The sequence below is a fragment of the Nilaparvata lugens genome, chromosome 3 (assembly GCF_014356525.2).
Source record: "Nilaparvata lugens isolate BPH chromosome 3, ASM1435652v1, whole genome shotgun sequence".
NCBI classification, from domain to species: Eukaryota; Metazoa; Arthropoda; class Insecta; order Hemiptera; family Delphacidae; genus Nilaparvata; species Nilaparvata lugens.
The window spans coordinates 67,164,744-67,183,786 of NC_052506.1; the positions used below are offsets into that span (position 1 = coordinate 67,164,744).

General features: G+C 33.5%; 1 protein-coding gene across 1 annotated transcript; it reads left to right on the forward strand.

The window, feature by feature from the left end:
- The first annotated feature begins 9,335 nt into the window (after window positions 1–9,335).
- LOC111059632 (NADH dehydrogenase [ubiquinone] iron-sulfur protein 6, mitochondrial) lies at window positions 9,336–18,376 on the forward strand. Its single transcript, XM_022347269.2, has 3 exons — window positions 9,336–9,580; window positions 14,772–14,945; window positions 18,112–18,376. Exons 1-3 carry the CDS (start codon window positions 9,440–9,442, stop codon window positions 18,172–18,174), a joined length of 378 nt encoding a protein of 125 aa, XP_022202961.1. The 5' UTR covers window positions 9,336–9,439; the 3' UTR covers window positions 18,175–18,376.
- The last annotated feature ends 667 nt before the right edge of the window (window positions 18,377–19,043 follow it).

The window sequence follows — 19,043 nt, forward strand, 5'->3', positions numbered from 1 at the left end:
TATTAGAAATATTTATTGAATACCCTATTTAAAATTATTTTAATGATCACTCTAGTAAATCCTTTACATAGCTTTCCACTTTGGTAGAAATTTCATAGTTACTAACAAGTAATTTCGACAAAAATTGTTGGCTACAATGAAATTCTTTGTGAAACACTTGTTCGTAACAAGCAAATCAATTGTAAACTTGTAGAAATTCATTGTAACTACAAGTTTACAATTCTGCTTTTGTGAACCGCTAGTAATCAGCTGTTCTCCAAAACCATGGTTGGCATTCTTGGCAACAAGACTTGTAACCTACTTGTACGTTTGTGAAATAGTTTTCGAGTTATTGAGTATTTAATGACCGGAAGTAGGCATATTCTGAAAATATCGAAAAATCAATATATCTCGAAAACTAAGGTCAATAGGAAAAACGTTCACTGAACATCAGAAATGTGGAGTAGAATCTATGGTCAACGGCTGTTACAACCTTGGTGGGACACTCTGTATATAAAAGCGAAATGGCACTCACTCACTAACTCGCAGAACTAAAAATCTACCGGACCAAAACGTTCAAATTTGGTTGGTGTGTTCAGTTGGCCCTTGAGAGGCACACTAAGTAGCCTACGTATTTGGAAAAATTTCCAGAGATATGCCCAAAATTAGCGTTTTTCTGCCTTTTTCTCAGATTTATCGAGAACAAATGAACAGAAATTGTTCAAATTTGGTGAAGAAGCTCAGCTAGGGTGTAATAATGTTGTGTTTGGTAGTTGATGTTTTTCGGTTTAGAAGGAATTTGCAATAACGTCAAAGATACGCCCCAATTTAGCGTGTTTTCAGCGTTTTTTGCTTTTTCTCAGATTTATCGAGAACAAATGAACAGAAATAATTGTTCAAACTTAGTACAGAAGCTAAGCTAGGGTGTAATAATGTTGTGTTAGAAGGAATTTGAAATAACGCCAAAGATACGCCCAAAATCTGTGTTTTTCCAACTTGTTTTTCTCAGCTTTTCTGTGTTTTCTCAGTAGTTTGACTTCCTGATGGAATGAAGCATGCCCAAATGAAAAATGCAGGCGAGCGAAACGAGCCCGCTGATCTCATGTTTGGACCCTGGGGGTCCAGGGCGAAGCCCCTGGCTAGACGAATATGGCGAGCAAAGCGAGCCTAATGGCTAGAAATAGTATATTTCGCACCTTGGGCCGAAAATGTGACTTTTCCAGCTCGAAATCGGTTTTCAAAAGAAAAGATTGAGAGCCAGAAAAACATTTTTGCCCATGGTGTGAATGCTATTTTTCGCCACACAGAAAAATATACAATATATATATATATATGAGAATAATTGTTCATTAAGCACTTCCGAAAGCAAAAGTGGAAGGTTATAGCTCTAGCAAATCTGAGGTAATCTGAATATCAGGAAATTGTCCAAGTATTTAATTTTTTATTCTGATTTGTCTAAGTAACCTAAAAGATTATGTTCAATTATGTGGGAGGTTGAGTTTATACTGTATTATTCTTTCAAATAAGATGACAATAAGATGATATTATTATAAATGTTTTAATTATTGAATAATAAACACAAATTAATGGTGAGAGGTTTTCTGATCAGCTGTTTTAGCACACTTGAAATTTGGCCAATCTGAATGTCAACGTCAACAATGCTTGTTGTCATCGACTTCGGAAGTTTAGGTTAGAAGTTCTATCCTACTCTGAAAATATAATTTGAATGGTTTATAATATCTCATTTGTATTTCATTCATCCAAATGAAATGATAGTATCTTATTGCAAAATTCTTTATTCAATTCTAGAAGCATAAACTGATTCCATTTCATAAACTATTTTGTTCACATCAAATCAGAATCAGCTGACTTCAAGGTTTTTTTTACAGCCCTAGGGCCGTAAAAATTTTACCGACCTGGTCAGAAAACAATCAATTTCGGCCTCCATATGACGAATGTAAACCAGCTCATTACATCCAAGTGGGGCGAAAATAGTTATTTGTGCAACTAGTGCGCAAAGTGACAGTTTGCTGCACCAAAAGAAATGTTTACTTGAGTGGAATGGTTTCTTGAATGCAGCAGAGGAACTTTGCGCACGTATTTCACATTAAGTTTTTCCTACAGTTACCATTGAATATGTAAAGTAGGTAATTATGGATATAATGATGTCTAAAATCCATCAAATGTTTGTGTGTGTGATGCTGTTATAAATAACAACCTTAATTCATTTAAAAATTAATAATCCAATTGAAGTTGAAAATTCTCAGCCAAAGTTCTCATTTTTATTCATTCAAGAATCAGAAAAAATACAGATAAAACAAAAAAATTGCATTTAAAATACACGCCAACAGCTGGTTCAGATGTCTTCAAGATGGCTGAACCGACCACTGAACTCTATACTAACTGGAATGGACTAGCAACACGAAGGAAGTGAGGCAGCTGGTAAAGATAGGCAACCCGCATTGCTGTGGGATTCATCATTTTGTAACACATTGGCTCTTATGGGAAAATGCATTTCACAGTTTCAATTTCTATTTCATTTCTATATTGTATGTCTAATTCCATTGAAGCGTTATTTTCCCTTCATTAAGCAGTTCATTGTTAACTTTTTGAGAGCAAGAATAATGAAATAGGTTGTATATGAATAAAGAAAAGATTTTTTCATTTGTGACTGCAGTAGTTTTAGTATTGTCAACTTTTCACAAGCAAGGGAATAACTTTGGGCCAGATTTCAGAGAAGCATATCATTTATTAATTTTCATTTATTCAACAAGGACAAATATAAACTGTCATGAAATGATTGGGAATGAAAAAACAGGCTCATATTCCAATCCCGAATTTTGTCCGTACACAGTCCAAAGGAGGGCTGTGTTTAATTGAAACTATTAAACACAGTCTTTTGTTTTTTGGATTATATGTTTTATTGTTATTGTTAAAGGAAAGATTTATGATTTATTGTCTAAGGATATATCTCAATTTAATAATATAGGCCTAATTACAGCAGGCTATGAATATAGAATTATGTAGGTGTGCATTGGTGTAATTTCAAATCATGTAAGAGTGGGAGTTTCAGAAATGAAGCAAATAACAAAAAAACATTTTATCATATTATATGACTATGATAAGCAAACAGTAAAATATGCTACATAATTACCAGAGTAAAATAAACAATTTGGAATTAAAAGGTTTCAAAAATTAATTACAATTCAGCTGATAACAATCTCATATTTTTACAATAAAAGTAGGTGAATTGAATGAATTATGTGGACTCATAATGATTCAATAACACAGGATTATTGAATATGTAATGATAGTAATAGGTATTCTGATAACATTTCATATCATGTAAGTGTGGGAGTTTCAGAAATGATGCAAAGAAATCTATAAAGAAACATTTATATTAATTGTATTATAATTATGACCATATGATAAGCAAACAGAGGCTAAATAATTATAATATTGTAAATTGAACGATTATTTATTTGAAACAAAAAGGTTTCTTCAAATTAATTAATAGACTAAAAATGTTTGACTTGACTGTGAAATGGTATTTCATTTCTTTTAAAATACCCATTCTTGCATCCAAATGCAACACAATACATCACCATTTCTCGGTCGTATTTTTATTCAATTCTACACATTTTACGACAAATACATCACAATATTTAAGAGAAAAGGTTGTGATCTAATACTGATAACCCTAATACTCATTCAAATCCGTTTTTCAACTTTAAAAATGAATAATCGTACTCAAGAGCTGCAACAACCTGCTTTGATGTATGAGTACGAGAGAGAAGGGAATCCCACACGGTAGGCCTGTCTCACTCACTCCGCCTTACACACTTTTGGCTGTAGCTTAACATTGGTCAGCCCGTTCCAGTTAGTATAGAGTTCACTGGAACCGACAAGCGCGCGACCTAGTGGGAAGAATCGTGCCTAACTTCGTTTCATCCTATTAAAAACAGTGAACTCTATACTAACTGGAATGGACTAGTAACACAAAGAAAGTGAGGCAGCTGGTGAAGATAGGCAACCCGCATTGCTGTGGGATTCGTCATTTTGTAACACATTGACTCTTATGGGAAAATGCATTGCACAGTTGCAATTTCTATTTTATTTCTATATTGTATGTCTTATTCCATGGAAGCGTTATTTTTCCTTCATTAAGGAGTTTATTGTTAACTTTTTGAGAGCAAAAATAATGAAATAGGTTGAATATGAATAAAGAAAAGATTTTTTTCATTTGTGACTGCAGTAGTTTTAGTAATGTCAACTTTTCACAAGCAAGGGGCCAGATTTCAGAGAAGCGTATCATTTATTAATTTTTATTTATTTAACAAGGACAAATATAAACTGTCATGAAATGATTGGGAATGAAAAAACAGGCTCATAGTCCTTATTATTCCAATCCCGAATTTTGTCCTTACACAGTCCAAAGGAGGGCTGTGTTTAATTGAAACTATTAAACACAGTCTTATGTTTATTTTGATAGGATATACTTTTGTTTTTTGGATTATATGTTTTATTGTTATTGTTAAAGGAAAGATTTATGATTTATTGTCTAAGGATATATCTCAATTTAATAATATAGGCCTAATTACAGCAGGCTATGAATATAGAATTATGTAGGTGTGCGTTGGTGTAATTTCAAATCATGTAATAGTGGGAGTTTCAGAAATGAAGCAAATAACAAAAAAAACATTTTATCATATTATATGACTATGATAAGCAAACAGTAAAATATGCTACATAATTACCAGAGTAAAATAAACAATTTGGAATTAAAAGGTTTCAAAAATTAATTACAATTCAGCTGATAACAATCTCATATTTTTACAATAAAAGTAGGTGAATATTGAATGAATTATGTGGACTCATAATGATTCAATAACACAGGATTATTGAATATGTAATGATAGTAATAGGTATTCTGATAACATTTCATATCATGTAAGTGTGGGAGTTTCAGAAATGATGCAAAGAAATCTATAAAGAAACATTTATATTGATTGTATTATAACTATGACCATATGATAAGCAAACAGAGGCTAAATAATTATAATATTGTAAATTGAACGATTATTTATTTGAAACAGAAAAGTTTCAAAAATTAATCACAATTCAGCTGATAGCAATATCATATTTTTCAAAAGAGAGGAGGTACCTAAAATAAATTATGTCATCTCATGATGATAACACAGAATTATTAATCATTTGTATTTATACTTTTTTGAATAAGGATTAATTTGTTCTAAACTATGTTTCTTCATTTTAGATGCTATAAAGTAGGCCTAAATTTTCAATTAGCATAGAGACTATCACCGTTTACTAGGAATATAATCAAATTTGTTTTATTTTTGGTCAAATAAACTGATCAATATAGAAAAAAGTATTGGAAATGTATGCAAAACAAAAAGGTTTCTTCAAATTAATTAATAGAATAAAAATGTTTGACCTACCTGTTTCATTTCCTTTAACATGCCCATTCTTGCATCCAAATGCAACACAATACATCACCATTTCTCGGTCGTATTTTTATTCAATTCTACACATTTTACGACAAATACATCACAATATTTAAGAGAAAAGGTTGTGATCTAATACTGATAGCCCTAATACTCATTCAAATCCGTTTTTCAACTTTAAAAATAAAAAATCGTACTCAAGAGCCGCAACAACCTGCTTAAATGTATGAGTACGAGAGAGAAGGGAATCCCACACGGTAGGCCTGTCTCACTCACTCCGCCTTACACACTTTTGGCTGCAGCTAAGCATTGGACAGCCCCTTCCAGTTAGTATAGAGTTCACTGACTAAAAAAGGGGTCGCATGAATTGGGAATATCTGGAACTCAAAATATCTTGCAGCTGGCCGGGATTGGAAATATATGGAACTCCAAATATGTTGACAGGCGGAACTCCAAATATCGTGCAGACCGGCGGAACTCAAGATATCTTGTCAGCTGGTGGAATTGGAAGTATGTGGAATTGGAAATATATCGAATTCACAATACTAATCGTTATTAGCGAGACTGTGTAGATGTGGGATGAAAAAAATTATTGCAAAACAAATGAAGGGTTCTATAGTTAACCTAAAATTAATTCATCAACACATAAAGACTAACAGTCATTAGTCTTGTTTGTTGAAACAGATAACACAGTTTTGAAAACTTGCATAATAAGCCTATGTATGAATATAATATATTTGAAAAAGAACGACAGACCAGGTCCAAAAGTATTCTATTCCCAAATTTTGATAATGAAAAGCAAGTCCAAAAAGATCAGCCAAGCTTTTTCTACTGTTTAAAGTTCAAGTCCAATATCTCTGTCCAAAATTGATATGGTATATGATGAGCTATGTATTACCCTAAGTGGGCTAATTAGTCCATATCATTCCAGAAAATAAGTCAGACTTGAACCATTTCTCAATAACAAACACATTACCAGTACTCCCACTCTGGCACTTATATTTTTTGTTCCAGATATTTCCAATTCCGCCTTCTGACAAACAAATAATTCGAGTTCCAGATACTCCCAATTCCGCCTAGCAACATATTTCGGATATTTCTGAAATACCGATATTTCCAATTCCGCTGTCTGACAAATATTCGGAGTTCCAACCAGCAACAGTTTTCAGTTTATAGGACATTTTAACATTGATATTTTGAGTTCCAGATATTTCCAATTCCGCAGCCCCCGAAAAAAGCAGCTTCTCTTTGTCTCAGAAACAGAGTAACGGCCAGCAACAGTCACAGTTATAACATAGTTATTCAAAAGTATTCTTGAGTATCTATAGTGAGGTCCACGTTATAATGGTAGTGTACGATTTGCAATGGTGCTGCTATCCTTGTCTATCGTTCAACAAATGTGAAAGAGTTAGGTGTTGGGTTTTATTTAGGATATATTTGATAATGTTCTATTAGGATAGGTTGGGTTTTTGCTTTAAAATTGCAAGCTAGAAGGGGCTAGGGTCTAGGTAGAGTTATGTTTTTTGATGTTTCAAAGGTGAAAGGATAGGTTAGGGGTTAGGATTTTGCTTTGAACCACATGTTTGTGAACATGTTCATGGAATGAACCACATGTTTGTGAACATGTTCATGAAATGAACCACATGTTTGTGAACATGTTCATGAAATGAACCACATGTTTATGTTTTGTTCTAGAGATGACAAATAAATCTAAAGTATTAAATGTGAAAGGGTTAGAGGTTAGGTTTAATTTAGGTTATATTTAATAATGTGTTATTAGGATAGGTTAGGTTTTTGCTTTGAAATTGCAATATGCTAGAAGGGGCTAGGGTGCAGTTAGAGTTATGTTTTTTGATGTTTCAAATGTGAAAGGATAGGTTAGGAGGTAAGGATTTTGCTTTGAAATCTAAATTATTAAATGTGAAGGGGTTAGGGGTTAGTGGTTAGGTTTTTTTGGATTGTATTCAATAATGATTCATAAGGTTAGGTTAGGTTTTTGCTTTAAAATTGCAATATATTGCTAACGCAAGCGTGATACGGTGCTGTCTGAGACAGAGAGTGGTTTGTACTAAAAACAGTATTTAGATAATTATTTAGACTTATGATTAACTAGAATTACCGAAAAATACTATAAGTAAACTAAAAAATATTTATAAAATAACATGGACAACAGAATAGTTATTTGTGCAACTAGTGCGCAAAGTGACAGTTTGCTGCACCGAAAGAAACGTTTACGCCCGAGCCGTAGGCGAGGGCGGAATGGTTTGTTGAGTGCAGCAGAGGAACTTTGCGCACGTATTTCACATTAAGTTTTTCCTACAGTTACCATTGAATATGAAAAGTGGGTAATTATGGGTAAAATTGCCTGAAATGCATCAAATGTTTTTCTGTGTAATTTTATTATTGATAAAAACCTTAATTTATTGTCAAATTGAATTAAAATGTTGTCCTTGGTTATAATATATGATTAATAATTAGCGCGTTGTGCTTCGTTGCACCTCTGCTCACTATAGCAGCCCAGTCACTGTTACCAACTTCATTTTGATTTTGCTGCACTGTTGCTCCATATAACCTACCATAGTTATTTGTGCAACTAGTGCGCAAAGTGACAGTTTGCTGCACCGAAAGAAACGTTTACGCCCGAGCCGTAGGCGAGGGCGGAATGGTTTCTTGAGTGCAGCAGAGGAACTTTGCGCACATATTCCACATTTAATTTTTCCTACAGTTACCATTGAATATGAAAAGTGGGTAATTATGGATAAAATGATGGCTGAAATCCATCAAATGTTTGTGTGTGTGATGCTGTTATTAATAACAACTTTAATTCATTTGAAAATGAATAATCCAATTGAAGTTGAACATTCTCATCTTCATTCATTCAAGAATCAGAAAAAATACAGATAAAACAAAAAATTCGCATTCAAAATACACGCCAACAGCAATAACTCCACAAGAACAATTGGCTCTAACTTTGAGATTCTTGGCATTAGGCGATTCATTTGTTGGTTTCCAATATCTATTCAGAATCTCAAAAAAAGAAAAATTCTACAATAATTCCAGAAGTTTTGATGACCTAATCAAAGCACTTAACACTGTCTCACAAAATTGACAGTCTTCTTTAAGGAAATTAGCCATAAATTGAATCAAATACTAAATTGCTGCCCATTTTAAACTAACTCTGCTCATACACATGACAAAACAAGATTCTCCAAAAGATTAGCTCCAAGATTTACCTTCAAGGGAATACTAGTTCAAAGTTAATAAATCTCTCTATAGATAGCCTAGCTATCTAAAACGTATAATATCATATTGAAGATTACAATTTTAATTAACAACTCTGATTGATAACATGAAACAAACACAAGATGATTTGATAGCCACAGTAAAATAATATTTGAGCTATACTTTCTTTTAGGAACCCTGTAGAGAAGCTTTTTTCACTTAAATTATGCAGTTCTAAATTTGTTAATCATGATACGAATTATATACTCCATGCATGTTTCTATTTAAATATTTGACAATCCACATATCCTACAAAATTACAAAAATCCTACAATTCACAATTAGTTATTGGATCACAATTTGATTTGTCATTCATTAACCTAATTCATTGGAATTAGGTTATGACGCCTTCAATGTTTACGTTTTGCCTCACCCGTATGGCAAAATCGCGTCCACACGTACATTCAATGCTCGCCCGAGGCGCCTTTGAGCACGCCAAAATACCGACAGGGTTCCGGTTCGCCCACATGCCTCAGCGAACAGTGTCCACACGTGCGAATGCAAGCCCATACACATGCTCACCCGAGGCAAACGTACGTGTACACCGTGTACACCGTTTAAAGTATCGCATCTTCCAATATCGATACCACCTGTATCGAAAGCAAAAGCAAATATCGATACCAGAAAGTATCGGAACGCCCCACACAGATCTTAGACACAAACACAACTTAACTTAACCTAATCAAATTTCGACTCAAGCACACTGAAGGAAGATGGCTTTAAATAATTTTAGGAGTAGATGTCATCTATTCAATAATTGGAATCAGTGCAAGAAAATAAGCTCTATGAAGTTTTCTTCAAAACCTAGCAGTGATGACTGGGTCCCAGAGGAAAAAGTAACACACACGGGACAGGTGATTTGACCTTTTTATAACCTATAAAACATTTACAGTGTGTCTTAAAACTTGATGTGTATGTTATTTTTTTAATTTAAAACTCAAGTGTGCTACTATATCTTCACATCTTAATTTTTTACTGATAGAGTATAGATTTTCATTTCAATTATTGCAATCTCAAGATTCAATAATTACTTAGCTACAACACTGTAGTCATTGTTGTTTATATGTTATAGACTATAATAGGTCTATAGCCTAACATAATACACAGTAAAATACTACAGCTTATCTACATTATATTATGCACGTTAATAGTTTATAATTGCTTGAGCCGTACTCTTAACTCAATGTAGCCAACCCATGGTCATTAGCTATCAGAATCTATTTTTTATCAACCCTCCGTTGGTCGACAGGTGAGCGCTGCGAACATTTTTTTACCTTTCTCGCTCCAATCATCTGAAGCTCTTCAAACTCAGCTCTATCACCCTGAATCATGAAACGCCCACTAAGCTATCAGCCGAAACACCATAAATTTGGTCTATAAAAAAACAAGTGTTATACATTAACGTATATCATTAATCTGTCAGCATTAGTTGATTTGGAAGATTCGATGTTTGGGTAGAAGTGAAACTACATTTATGCATATTATTCTCTATTTTTTATTGAAAGCTACCCTATTTTCTTCATCAAACTAATAAATTATTAATGTTTGGTAATAGGAAATACATAGAAGAGCTTACTACTTTCACTGTTATTTTTACAGTTGAAGAGACAATAACAGTTATTTGGCGATTACAATGCAGCATCCCCATCCTCCGCGTGTAAAATTGTGGAATTAAACTGGAGAAAACTCCATTACGGGTGTTTCCAAAGTTTTTTAATTCACTTCACCTTGGTGCTCATAGCAAATATAATAATTCTTCTGTTGCTTATGGTGGGAATGTTTACACTTTTGTTTGCTGCGAACCTGTAAACACTCTCATAAGATCCTGAAGTACCTATTCTATGTATTTATACTCTTTTGAGAGAAGCTTGGTCTATCTTATATTTTCCCTGAAAAACACTTGCGAGGTGATTTGAAAATATTGGTAAAAACAACCGATTTGCTTTGCACTCACCGTTTGCGTGATTTCTCATGTCGACCAATGTAGGATCAAGGCCCTTTCACACCAGACTTTTTAAAAAATTGCAGCAGTTTGTTAGCAGCCATTTAATAAAAAAAAGCACAGCAACGTTTAGTTGTCAACTTTTATAAAACCTTGTTTTTATCTATTTTTCCTCACTCAGTGTGGGAAACACTAAGATTGATGCAAACAAAATGTTTACCCGCTACAAGTCCACGCCGACTATGATCTCTGGGGGAAAATTGGCAGCTTTTGTTGCTCTACATTTGAGAACTACAAGTTGTTTTCTACTAACAAAATATAACTTTTTTGTAAATAACTTTTTTTGCAATATTTTTTTTTCAACTTTGATGTAAACAAAGCTTTACATTTAGGATAGCAGGCTCGGCCATGTGTGGGACACAAAGTGTCCGAGTGGGTCGCGGGGCATCATTTCTTCACCTGCCCGGCCACAATTCCTGGTGCCTTGCTGATGTCCTAGATTGCAGGCACAGATGCCTCTAGTAGCTCTTAGCTACCTAACAATTTATACGGGTCTTATTGTATGAATCATAGCTCCTAGTTTTGAAAAATACAACACTTGTCATTATCAATGATTATATTTCTAGTAAATTACAAATTACTTTTTAGTCCAGTCAAATGGTCGTTTTTCAGGAAACAGCCCCGAAAGAATTTTTCTCGACGGTTCTATATGTATTTTGTGGCGCTGAATTCGAATCTGAAATTTTCTGACACGCCAAAGGGCGGCTTCACCCCCAAAACCCCCCAAAATTTCGGACTTTCTTCAATTTTCCCATTTTATCTCGTGAACCTTGAGTTTCTCAAGAAAAATCATTCTCGACAAAATTAAGGAGAATAAAATTTCAAATAAATTGAGTCGTCGCGCAGGATTCTACCATTTTTGGTTCCGGAGCTACGAATTTTCAAAAAAGGGGTATTTTTTAAGGGGTTTTCAAAATTATGCAAACCTACCACTTCTACCCTATACAAAATGGATATTTTTCTAGTATAGATAATAAACCACACATCACGTGAAAGAACAATTCATTATGAACAGGATTCCTCAGGAATTTTAGAATTTAGTAGTGGGGTGAGGGGAAATATACCCAAAAAAGAAAAGCATGTCCTACAGCCAAAATACAAATATTTTCCATTATAATACCTTTCCAAGGCCTTTCTAACAAAAAAATAATCTCACGCGGGTTATTTTCTATGAGAATTACCCGTTAGAAACATTTAATTTCAGTATTTCCTAGTAGGGGGTACGTCATAAGGATACGTCAAGGATCAAACTTTAAACACTTATAACTTTTGACAGAATGATCAGATCTCCTCGATCTCCTCATACTACAGCTCATTCTTCTCAGCTCGTCAAGGCGATTCAAAATCATGTATCATAATTGAAATTTGATGAAAAAATCCACTTTCCTAAATACACAGAAAAATGGCCAATTTCTATATTCAAAATTGTGTCTCTCGGTAACCCGGAATGATAAAAAATGGTACTTGGTCTTAATTTGAAGAACAGAATCTCCTCTTTCATGAGAGGTAAATGAATTTTGTAAAAATATAATCGTGAGGTAAGATAAGTTTGATTCAAAAAATCAATAAATATATGCGATATTTTCCTCATTTTCACAGTCTCGACAGTTTTTCGATAATAACAAGTCATGCAAGATGGGTTTAAGGCAACGTAGCTTATAGAACATGTAATTCTCTTCCATTTGAGACCAATCGCAAGTTGCTATCATGTATCTTACTCGTTTTAGAGACTCTTGATTAACAGTAAAATCGCAGAAAAAATCAGAAAATTGAAATTATCATTTTTTCAATTAGCTGTAACATCGACTACTTTTCGATTTTTTATCTAAAGTGTTTCACAAGATACGCAACTTTGAATATACGAGACTTTGGAAATGATCGACGGATCAAAATTTTTTCGCATATTCAAAGTTGCATATCTTGTGAAACACTTTAGATAAAAAATCGAAAAAGTAGTCGATGTTGTAGAGAATTTTCTCCTCTTTCCGCTCCCATGAATCGTTTTCCTGATTTCAATACCGTTCAAAAGTTACAGCTAATTGAAAAAAATATAATTTCCATTTTCTCATTTTTTCTGCGATTTTACTGTAAATTCGAAAATTGAAAATCCTGTTCATAATGAATTGTTCTTTCAATTTTGTATAGGGTAGAAGTGGTAGGTTTTCATAATTTTGAAAACCCCTTAAAAATACCCCTTTTTTTGAAAATTCGTAGCTCCGAAACCAAAAATGGAAGAATCCTGCGCGACGACTCAATTTATTGGAAATTTTATTCTCCTTAATTTTGTCGAGAATGATTTTTCTTGAAAAACTCAAGGTTCACGAGATAAAATGGGAAAATTGAAAAAGTCCGAAATTTTGGGGGGTTTTGGGGGTGAAGCCGCCCTCTGGCGTGTCAGCAAATTTCAGATTCGAATTCAGCGCCCCAAAATACATATAGAACCGTCGATAAAATTTTTTTTTGGGGCTGTTTCCTGAAAAACGACCATTTGACTGGACTATTTGTAATGCTAATAACTTTTTCACGGCAACATCAATTGTTACGGGAGTAGGGTAAAATTATTCATCTAGATGACTGTAATGTGCAATCTTCTATAGTCTACTTATTAATAAGTATAGTCTACTTATTAATATTGTCAAATATCCAATGAATTTCAATAAGTGAGTAATTAATATATAACTTTTTTGAAGATGAATACATTTTGAATTAGAAGCCAAAATAAATAAATAAATGTTCATTTTCCAGAAAAAACTAAAACTACTACATCAATTACAGAAAATATTAGATTGTTTACAATTACATACAATAGTTAGTTCCAATAAGAATTTCTTATAATGTGCTCATAATGTGCTCTACCATGTTTAGTGTTTTCTGTGTGGAAATTGACCTACTCCAGTATGGCGTACCATGTTCTAGAGTAGGTTTTGTTTGTTTGTTTTTTGCGGATTAGTAATTAGTGTTTAGTCATTAGGTGGTTAATTGAAAATATGAGTTGTTTGAAATAATGTTTTCTATTTTCTGTCTTCCATTGCTCATCAACCAATCGTGTACTATTGTTTTGAACATTCTAGGATGATTAATCTGTTTAAAGTTTGCAGGAAGTAGATTATATAATTTTGGTGCTAATTGATTGAAATGTCTCTGGTATAGTGCCTCCCTTGCATCACCAAAGGATGAGAAGTATCTGATGTTGTGGTTGTGGTTTCTGGTTTAAAATGTTGTTGGGTTCTTGTGTAATCTGCATAGTATCTCCTAGGAGTAAAGCTGTATTGAATCCTTCACGTTGAACTCATTGAATAGCTGGTCTGATGAATAGCGTGGAGGAGGCTTCTGGTTGATGACCCTCATGATCAGCTTCTTTACCCTGAAGAGCGGTTCGATGTGTAAGAAGTTTGTCCCTCCCCATCCTACAATTCCATACAGCATGAGGGTCTGTGCTACAGAAAAGTAGATAACTCTTAGACATCCCTTGTCGACCTCAGTGTCCTCAGGATCCTGAATCTGTAGATGGTCTTCCTCAGTCTCCCTCTTAATTCATTGAGATGATGATCCCAGCGCAGAAAAGAGTTCATTGTAATTCCCAGTTATTTCTGTGACCGTTTCTTGTGAACTGTGTATGAAGTGTTATTACGTTGATTCTTCATTATTATCTCATCTCCTGTTGGCTGTCCATGTTGAGTCGCCGATAATGTCAAAAAGAAGATTTCTGCTTACATAGTTTAATGTAAGCAGATTTCCATTCAACCAGTGAGACAACCTCTGTAGTCCAGTCTCAGCTTCTCTCCAGGTCATCTCCCAAGTCGGTTCAGAGAACAGTAGGACAGTGTCATCTGCAAAGGTTGTGATTTATCCATTAATTTCCATGTTGCATAATGGATTTTCTGTATTTAATATAGGACAACCATTCATTCATTTTAATATGAGGATGACGCAGTTCAGTTATGTTGTAATAAAAAATCAAAGTATTTGTAACAGAAATGTTGTTTAATTATTTTGAAAAAATTAATTATTGAAACTTGGTAGTAAACAATGTTTTTTTTCAGGAATGGGACAAAAATGACTACCGTTTAGCACGATTCATTGACAGACCAAAGCATGTCAATCCAAACTTTGCTGTTAAGCTAATCGATGAGATTCCACCCGAGAAGAAGAAGGACAGGATCGTTTCTTGTGATGGAGGTGGCCCACTTGGTCATCCAAAAGTCTACATCAATCTGGTGAGTTGTTGAAGTGTTCAACTTCCTCTACCTGCGATTTCTCCTTTTTTATGGAACATCTAAGTTGTGCTATAAGGCTCTACTCACACTGGCGATACTCAAATCGTACAATCAGAGTCATGAATAGTCCATCGGAATTTAGTTTCTTGTCATGCTCATTTCCACCACTCCAGATGCCAGTAGCCGTTCGACTGACTTGAATTGTAATTAACGGCTTATTTATATCAAGCTTTTTCGTGATCTTCAAGTTGATAATTACTGTATAATTTGCGAAATTTGTCTACTTTTACAACAAACTTCATTATTAAGCGTTTAAACTAATTCATTTTCAACACCTTACTCTATTAAAAATAATCGGTCTCTTGGCGTCCAGCATGTCAAGTAGCCAAGCGACTTGGTCGCCCAATCGTTGAGTAGCCGATACTGGAATCGCATAGTCTGAGTGTCAACATTGGAGCACATGCTGCGTCTCCGAGTGACTGATTATTGAGTATGGGTATTTGAGTAGCGCCAGTATGAGTATATCCTAAGAATCATTGGGAGCTAGACTAGAATTTGCGGGAAGTGTCTCCACCTCCCAACCAACATAGACAAACGAAAAGGTTGTGAACTCTCTATCATTACACCAGATTTTTAAACTTGAATAATCAAGACTCTTCAATACCGTATGCTATTATTTTCCACAAGGCTTATAGATTAGGCAATTTCTAATGCTAATTTTCAGCGTTTTTCAATCATTGTCAAATAGAATCTTGATAATTCTATTGAATTTTGACGTAGACCTGTGCTTTTTCTTTCTGGTTGAGAGTTTGTATGGGCAATTGTGAGTTTCAATTGTGTATATTTTTCACATGGGAAAATAAAGGCTGTGAAAAAGGCTAAAAAAATCTTTATACTGGTGATATTTTTCATAGTTTTCAGATTTTATTCTATCAAGCTATCAAAAAGAAAACGTTTTCTCAGATTTTTTTCTCCGATCATCACTTTTTGAGATATGAGAGCCTAAGTTTAAATTTTTGGGACAGATCATTTCAAATTCGGTAAGAGATAAATTCATTAACTTTTGAGGTTATAGTATTGATTAAATAAAACAATAATTTAATGGAAATATCATTTTCTGGGAAAGTTATTCGATTTATCAAAAATAACTTTTAGTAGTTGAGTTATTTTTGGTAAGTTTCATAACTCTCGTAAGCTGGTATTTTCATTGAATTATTGTTTTATCCAATCAACAATTCCACGAAGAACTTATCCTCAAAATTGTATGGATTTATCTCTTACCGAATTTGAAATGATCTGTTTCAAAAATTTAAACTTAAGGCGCTCATCTCAAAAATTAATGATCGGAAAAAAGAATCCTGAGAAAACTTCCATTTCAATAGCTTGATAGTATTCAAATCGAAATCCTTGATAGAAATATCTCCAGTGAAAATTTGTTTTGTCTTTTGCACAGCCTTAAGGGTGATTGAACTTTTTCAAGTAAAGTTCTATCAATTCAAAAAAAGTGAACTCTATTGAATGGCGTTATTGTGGATGTAGGATTTTATTGTTAGTATTTGAACATTAGTCATCAAGAATATGGGCCTACACCGACAACGGATAGAATTCTTCTAGTAAATTCTCTTAAAGGATGTGAACATCTGAAGAATGAATTAGCAGTGCTCGGTCATATTCATTTCTGTATTAAATGTTTTCTTACTCATAATATATATCTTGAGAATTAAGTACACTTTCATCGCAACTTGTTCATAGAATAATAATACAATTTTGACTGGGGATAAAATAATATGCAACCAATCACACCATTAATGAAAAGATGGAAAAATCAGTATTACACTTTGAAATGAAATATTTTTTTCTGAGATTACTTTTACCCTCCTGTAATATTTGTGTAATTGATGAAACACAAGAACACGTTCATATGCTCGCTAGCCGATGCTGAAGTGAGCTTCTAGAACATAAATATAGCATGACCACGAAATATAATTCCTTAAACAAACGATTTAATTTTCTTCAGCTGTTCAAAAGAAGAACAAGACATAAGCTTCAGCCAATGAGTGCTTAGCAAGATAATACTAGTAATGTAAATATGTTTTATGAATATATCATGCGATACTTATTTAGAAAAATACTAGTAGTTCTGTGAACAGTAGACCTCACACGCAGTATTCTCATCTACAAGTACCTGATTGAAACTATAGACCTTAAGGAAATATAGCAATAGACTGGCTTCTCCACACATCTGTGTAATAACTTGTCAGCTGATCTATGATGAATAATTCTATAGTCTGATTTTTACTGTAATATTGGCATATGATGGAGGCTCCTTTTTCCTTTTATATTATCCTTGAAATGCAAAATTTCCAAAAATCTTGTGTATACGTCGACGCGCAATTAAAAAAGGAATATACCTGTCAAATTTCATGAAAATCTATTACCGCGCTTCACCGTAAATGCGCAACATATAAACATGTAAACATTTAAGCTGCGTTCACACCAAAGTTAATAACAAAATGTTAATAACTTAATCCTTATAGATTCTATTAGATTGAACATATCTTATCATACACATGATGAACATATGTGTTTGTCAAGTTTCGATCAATCTAATAGAATATATAAGGATTATGTTATTAACATTTTGTTTATAACTTTATGATGTATGTTTATCAATAAATAAATAAACTTTGGTGTAAACCCAGCTTAAGAGAAATGCCAAACCGTCGACTTGAATCTTAGATCTCACTTCGCTCGGTCAATAAAATCATTATTATTCCTCCACTTACTTGTCAAACCGTTTTTTAATAACTTGGTCATTCAAAAAATACACATCTGGTCATTCCAAGCTTTCAATATTTGAAAACAATATTACCAATAATGCCTTTGGGTTTGTTTCTAATATAATTAACCTTGGGAATATTTTTTTGGAAACATATTTCCTCTTGTGTTAACATCCTAGACACTTTCTATAAATATATATTTTATACTAGACTACTTTGGCAGCTATTGAAAAGTTGTCGTTATCACTAATGTACACTACATTCAGTATAGTTATTTATCCAGTAATCTATATATAGTGTTATAATTTAATGTTTATTAGAAGAGCAGCAGTTTTTATTTTTGAATGGTTCTGGGGGAAGTTCATAGAAACTTTTCTCTGTTCTAGGATAAGCCGGGAAACCATACTTGTGGCTACTGCGGGCTACGATTCTACAAAGAAAATCATTAAATGCATTAGGAGGAATTCAATTTTAAAATATCCTCTAGAATATTATTAATTTGTTGTAAAAGTTGAACTTATATTGAAGCATTATATTATGTAAAAAATTTGTTCTTTATAATAGTCAATACTGTTTCTCAGAAGCTGAGAGATTTGTAATATACATTATAATTCAATTGAAAAGATTCATTATTAAAAATACTGAAGTAAACTCCTATTTATAGAAATAAATTGCTATATTTTCGTTAGGAATCAGAAGAGATTCACTGATTACAAATGTGAAATGAGTGATTTAAAGTATAAACTATAAGTTACCTAACATTCTTATTATTGTGATAGAGGCATTATATCATTGTCATAAAATTGATGATGAGATATAATGTCTAATAAAGGTTTGCATTCGAGATGTGAGAGCTGGGCCTCAGAACCAGATGGAGGTTTGCACATCGAGCTTTCACATTTGGACCAAACCGTGAGACCATCATAGGAATAGTCTATAATTTAAAGTTCCATGTTTTCAGCTCAGAGTCCTTTATCAAGTATTAAAAACTATTTAAAAGTCATCATTTATTATGAGATTAATAAGATTAAGCACAAATCGTTGGGCTTGTGGATCAAAGCGTTTGTTGCGGTATTATGTATATCTGTGCTACTGTATGGGGTTGTAATGGAGAGGTTGGATGCATTTGAAATACAATAATGTCCAGTCGGAGAATAGGCCTACTTTGGAGGAGCTCAATGAAGAGGTTCTCAGCTAAATGGAGGCAAATTAAGGTAGGTAATTCTTATATGGTGATAGATTCTTATGAGAGCCAAGATTTAATAGATTCTTATGGTGAGTCTATTGATTGCATAATCTGAGAGCCTGGATTTACTAC

Bases quoted from the DNA above. Each gene is read 5' to 3' on its own strand.
- LOC111059632 (XM_022347269.2), top strand. From the start codon at position 9,440: ATGGCTTTAAATAATTTTAGGAGTAGATGTCATCTATTCAATAATTGG. The intron at 9,581-14,771 runs GTGATTTGACCT...GTTTTTTTTCAG, and splicing joins AAGTAACACACACGGGACAG to GAATGGGACAAAAATGACTA. The intron at 14,946-18,111 runs GTGAGTTGTTGA...TCTCTGTTCTAG, and splicing joins CAAAAGTCTACATCAATCTG to GATAAGCCGGGAAACCATAC.